The following is a 6,194-nucleotide window of genomic DNA, read 5'->3' as shown; positions in this document are numbered from 1 at the left end:
ACAGCAACTATGAGGGGATGATTTTCTTTTAAAGAACTGACTTTTTTAAAGCATATTAAGGCTTAAAGCTTGCATTATTACGGTTGTGGCTGGAGTGACAGACATATATTGATATAGGCAACTGTAGCTTGCCGTGTACATTTCAAAACATCTAAACCATGTTGGTGTCTTTTAGAGCATTTTAAAGGAATTTCTGACACTTTTCTTCCTGTGTGATCAGCTGTACTGACCGATACTGAACATTATCGAAACTCTGCGGTTTATGACTGCACCTATCTAATCAGGCTTTCTAGGGCTAGCTGATAATTTAGAACTCCACCCTCTTACCCAACTTCTACATCCAAGGAAACCAACATGAATTTAGATGTTTTCATATGTGAAACATGAGAGCATTTTTCAGAGTGTCAACTTAGAATTCATGACAATGAGTGCTGTAATTTGCACATGTATTCCTCACAAGTAAACGTTTAATATTTGTGGCTGCAAAATATGTTGTCAAACTGACTGTTGCCTCTAGAAAAAGTTGACATTGTTGCATGTTTGGATGACAAGATCAACATGGTGATCGTTAATGGTTACATTAATCTTTTATATACAATCTATAATTTTCATTTAAGAACATGTGGAAACAAGGATGGACGAAAGATGTTTGTCCTTCCCTCTTTGGGGATATTTTACTTGACAAGTGTATATAGATATATAAATAAATACATATAATTTACTTTAACATTTTGTTTCTTAGAGCTGAGAAATTCAAGTCTTTTCAATGATGACTTGATACTTTTGGGGGTCTTTATATTTTAAAGCATCCACCATAATGTTTCAGATGTAATCAGTGACGTCAAGTCTTTGGTCATAAAAATGTAATAAAAATTTCCTTTGACATTTGACAAAACATAAAAACCTGAAACATAACACTACATCTACAACATTAAAAAATAAAAACTTAAATGACAGCAATGTTACATTTGAATCATGAGGTGAGAATTCCCCAAATTTTCCTTCATGTCATTTTTGAAAATATAAAACAACAGCGTGAGCACAAGGAAGTAAATATAAAAGTTAAAAGACAGAAAATCTGGAGAAAAATGTGTCCAGGACTGTGTTTAGTGTTTGTTTGGATGTTTAAATTTTGACACCTCGTTGTTTTTTTAAGTGTCTTTTTTTCTTGTGTTTACCTGTGTGTGGTGAATAGTAGCACAGTAGTAGTACATGTAGGACAACATGGTGGTGTTTGCATACATTCAAGCCATCTTTAAAGCTTCTTATGTGACACTGATATATGACACATTACTGATCAAGTATGTGTATTTTCTGTGCTATTTCTCAGTCTTCTTTTTATGATTCTCTTGACTGAGGTTGTTGTCTGCAAACAGATTTGGGTTCTCAGCCAGCGTGGCGCGGACCCTCTTCTTCTCCTTGTAGCGGCCGGAGTTGGAGACCTTGACGTGGCGTCCTTTGGTGGCAGATTTATCGACGATTTTCTCCAGTTTGGCATTCAACTGGCTGTCCAGTTCTGGAGAGCCATTACTACTCGGGTGGTCTTTGTTCCCAGTGTTACTGCCATGCTCTGCTGGGATTTCATACAGAACCTTGGATTCAGACTTCTTCTTGCGTGAGAAGGTCAGCCTCCACCAGCTTGAGTCAGCCATGGCACCAACAGAGACTGGAGGATTGACCTGTAAAGTTCAGAGATCTTAGGTAAGCGTGTGGTGAGCAACAGCAAAGAATTCTAGGTAAATGAAGTGTTTTAGCATTACTATGTACACTGCAAAACAGTATTTATTCTGTCAATTTTTAAGCAAACATGTAGCCAGCCTTTATCTACACAAAAAGTCTCATCTGTGTTTTGTTTTGTATTTTCAGTTTCATACACAACATCACACACCTTACGTTTTTTTAGAAATATAAGCTTATAAAGATTAATTCCCAGTCTGGTTTTTTATTTCCATCTATAAATGCATATCTAAATGTAGTCAGGAAAAGGTCTAGGCCACAAAAAAACTACAGTATGTACAGCTAGATCAAAACTTGGTAGAATTTTGAAATATACCGAGTTTCTTTATCACTATCATTTGACTAGAGTAAGATTTGAAACCAGTCAAACATTTACATTTATTCATACCTGGTCAACAATATAAATAAGAGCTTTGTAGTGTTACGAATCAACTGAATAGCCAAGTATTTATGAAACTTTACTGTATCACTTACAACCAGTTTTAATTTAAAGGTCTGAAATCATGAAAGGCTAAGCTGGAGAAAGTTTGGTAGTGGCACACAAGACAGTATCATCAGCATAAAAATGTACATTACACTTCTGAGTGGGAAATTACACTGAATAAATGCACGTTGAAAGTAATTAACAGTGGGCCCGGTGTTGATCCCTGAGAGACGCCATTATCAGCCATGTTTTTTCTGTCAAATTGTTTTTGCTAATGTCAATAAAATTCAAGTTTTAATATAAAAATACAAAACATTGGATTAGATTATCATAACTCAAAATGTACTTTAATAAATAGTTCAGTAGTTTGTATAAAATAAACTCCAGTTCCACTTACTTATTTTTTTTTTTCATTTTGAATTAATTAAAATTATTTAAAGGTGATTTTATGTGGTAAATTGCAAAGCCTCGTACACAGAGGTGGCCTAAAGTTTTACAAGGCCTTAAGCAGAATTTGATTAAAGGCCCCCAGCCACCCACGTCAGCAAAGCCCTAGCTATATTGCCCTTGCCTAACCATTTCTGCATTACGCATCTAACACAACCATTATAATGGCTTAGTTATTCTGTGCTGGAAAGAAATACAATAAACAAGCAGATGATGATTTTTAAAACAAGTTCACTGTTTTAATTTTGTGCAAAAGGGCAGCACAGTCACAAAGAATTTACCACAGACCGAAATATTATTTTATGTAACAGCGCAAATTTAAAAACGGTGTTAAATAAATTAAATGGAAACTAACTGTCTAGAGAGTAAAAATAGGTTAACACTGTAATTGCTGTTTCCATACAATATCCCCTGAGCTCACCACCCCTTGACATTTCTGTTATTGTTGTTATTGTTAGTGAATGTTAATAATAAATAACTTGCAAAAGCTCAGCGCTCACAGTGAATGATTAAACCGGTCAGTTAACATATTTATCAAATTATTTGGGGGCCCTCTGCTGATGTGGGGGCCCCCAAGCAGCTGCTTCTGTGTGAATTTTGCGTGTTGTCTGTGCTGCTGCGCTGGTTTCCCCAGGTAGCTCTGGTTTCTCCTGCTATTGAAAAACATGTTAAATTAGTACCACGTCTATTGCCCCGGGGCATTCTCTTTTAATCTCAGCAGTTTCGCTTCCGGGTTTAATAAAGATTAAAGCAATGATATTACAGTGCCCAGTGTAGGAAAACCCAGAGGTTTGCAACAGTCATTTATGGATGTTAGTTAAATTTATACATGCTCTGCCACACTTCATTGTTTTATATTTGTTCCTCTGTGTTTTAGTTCATTTGCTCAGGATGTCCTTTATTTACATTCATGCGAGAACAGCAAAGCTGTAAAACTGTGACTGAAGTTCTTTGATAAGAACTTTAATTGATCTGAAGTTAAATTATACATATAGCATGTAATCAAAAGATTTAAATTCTGAAATTCGTTCATAAGGTTTTTAAAGGGAAAATGCATTAATATTTTAAGTTTTGCTAACTTACAATAACTATAGCTCCAGTTACTTACATTTAATGTCAAAAAGTAGATGCAAATTTTTCACTTGTACAAATTTTCTGCTGCAGATTTGCATTCAAATTAATCTCAGTCTGCACTGAACATCATGCCTTAAATGTTATATCATTCTCTCATTGTTGGTGAACCAGTTCAAAAAGACAAACAACACTGTTTACTCTGCTGCTCTGTGCAGGACTGGTTTGTAGAAAGCAGACGGTACTACGGCTGGCTTACTTCATCCAGTGCACATCTCCGTGATTACGAGGTGTAACCTAATGGGGGAACAACACCTGACACTCTGCTCTCAGCTGATAAATTAATGATTATCTGCACAGGATCCTCTATCACTCGCATGTGATCTGATATAAAGTCAGGAAAGCAAATACTGGGGAAGCAAGCTGTCGTCCCGATGCTGAACCAGGAGTTTGGAAATGTGTTACATAATGACAAAGGGTGTCTTTCTGTTGTTCACTTAAGAATCACAACATAACCAAAAGCCTCTGGGTTTTCTCATGTGATATCATCTGTATTATTTCAGGTGTATGGATACATACACAGGTAACGATAACAGAATAATACACCCAGGTCTCTGTGGTCCTCGGTCACCTGGTAACCAAACAGGTCAAATAACTTCCTTATGGAGCAATCGCTGACTCTTTCATGCCGACTCTTTTATCGTATCAAAGAGGTCATAAACAAGTTCATGGGTCGGATCATGCCTTACATAAATCATCTTGAATACTCACAGAAAATATGTTTTGCGTCTTTATTTTTCTATTTCTTCCACCTTCTTTTAATATATTCTTATGTCTGTAAAGAACATACACTTACAGCCACTTTATTAGGTACACCTGCTCAGCTTCTCCTAAACCTCGGTATCTAATCAGCCAATCACATGGCAGCATTTAGACTTGGTCACGATGACCATAATCAGAATTGGAAGGAAAGGTGATTCAAGTGACATTGAACGTGGAATGGTTGCTGGTGCCAGATGGGCTGATCTGAGTTTCTCAGAAACTGCTGATCAGCTGGGATTTTCCCATACAATTAAAATCCCTATGATGCCAGAGGGCAAAGGATGAACAGACTGCTTTGAGCTGACAGGAAGAAAACAGAAACTCAAATAGCCACTTCCTAAAGCCAAATTATGCAGAAGAGCATCTCTGATTATGTAACATGTTAAACCTTGAAGCAGATAGGATACAGCAGCAGAAGACCACATGGGGTAACGCTGCTGTCAGCTAAGAACAGGAAACCGAGGCTACAGTTAACAAGGGATCACCAAAACTGCAAAACAGAAGACTGGAAAATCTTTGCCTGGCCTGATGAGTCTTAATTTCTGCAGCAAAATTAGTCTATCAATGGCTCAGGCTGCCGGAGGTGTAATGGTGTGGGTGATATTTTCTTGGCAAATTTTGGGCCTCTTGGTTACAACTGAGCATTGTTTAAAACGCCACAGCCTCCTTAAATATTGCTTCTGGTTGTTGGAAGATGATAACGCACCATGTCACAAAGCTCAAATGATGTCAAACGTCACCAGTTCTCAATCTATTAGAGCATCTTTGAGATGCAATGGTGCAGGAGATTCACATCATGGATGTGCAGCCAACAAATCTGCAGCAACTGTGTGATGCTGTCATGTCAATATGAACCAAATTCTCTGAGGAATATTTCCAGCAACTTGTTGATTTTGTGTCATGCATAATTAAAGCAGAATAATTAAGGCAAACCGTAACTTTCTCTGATTCTTCATATTCTGCATATATTGTCCCCTTAATGCTGAATACAGTGACAAAAAAAACTTTACTAGTTAACCTCTCAGTTACTAACACAGCCTGTTTCCATTTCTTGCAACCTGCAACGCGTGTGCATTCTATGAAGGAGGCTTCCCAGTACACCTGTGACTAAAATGGGTGTGGCATTTCTGCTCGAAATTTCATTTTCAAATTTTATAGGGATTGATATTCAAAGCAGTTTTTAATTTTTAGCATGATTTTTTCTGATGTTTCTGCAAACTAAGGCTGTAATTCAAGCTCTAATTTCAAATTATTTTAAGCTGTTTTTACTGCATTTAACTCCAGGCGTGTTTGCTTGGCTTTACAGTTTTCAAATTGATCCTTAGCTTGACAGAAAGCTAACCTGCAACTGTTCTGATGGTTTATTTCCAAGTAAAACTGTCAAAATACAAAAAGTCAGAAATTACTTTACATATTTTAAACTGAATTTTGTAAGTTTCACGTTTACAGCAGTGCATCATGTCCTCAAAACTAAGCTGTGAACTTGTAAATAATAGTATTTTTACTGTAGCTGTAAGCACAATCAGTGAGACTATTATGGTAAGTCCAGCTCTGAACTCTTTTTATTTTAGTTTTACCAGAATTTAGAGGAATTTTGTTGAGTTACTTTACCAAGCGGGGACCAGATAGATTCAATGAAAACATGTGAATGTGCGATAAACAAATAATTGTATGATCTTGTTCATCAATAAGC

General features: G+C 36.6%; 1 protein-coding gene across 1 annotated transcript; it reads right to left on the bottom strand.

Annotated features, from left to right (window-relative positions):
* Positions 1–1,319: 1,319 nt before the first annotated feature.
* Positions 1,320–1,652, bottom strand: prr15lb (proline rich 15 like b). The gene has a single exon (XM_063482635.1). It carries the CDS (start codon positions 1,650–1,652, stop codon positions 1,320–1,322), a length of 333 nt encoding a protein of 110 aa, XP_063338705.1.
* Between the last annotated feature and the right edge of the window lie 4,542 nt (positions 1,653–6,194).

The sequence above is a fragment of the Pelmatolapia mariae genome, linkage group LG8 (assembly GCF_036321145.2).
Source record: "Pelmatolapia mariae isolate MD_Pm_ZW linkage group LG8, Pm_UMD_F_2, whole genome shotgun sequence".
Lineage (NCBI taxonomy): Eukaryota > Metazoa > Chordata > Actinopteri > Cichliformes > Cichlidae > Pelmatolapia > Pelmatolapia mariae.
The sequence above is the reverse complement of the archived record's forward strand: the minus strand, read 5'-3'. Positions and strand labels throughout refer to the sequence as shown.

Coding starts and splice junctions, on each gene's coding strand:
- prr15lb (XM_063482635.1), bottom strand. CDS start 1,652: ATGGCTGACTCAAGCTGGTGGAGGCTGACCTTCTCACGCAAGAAGAAG.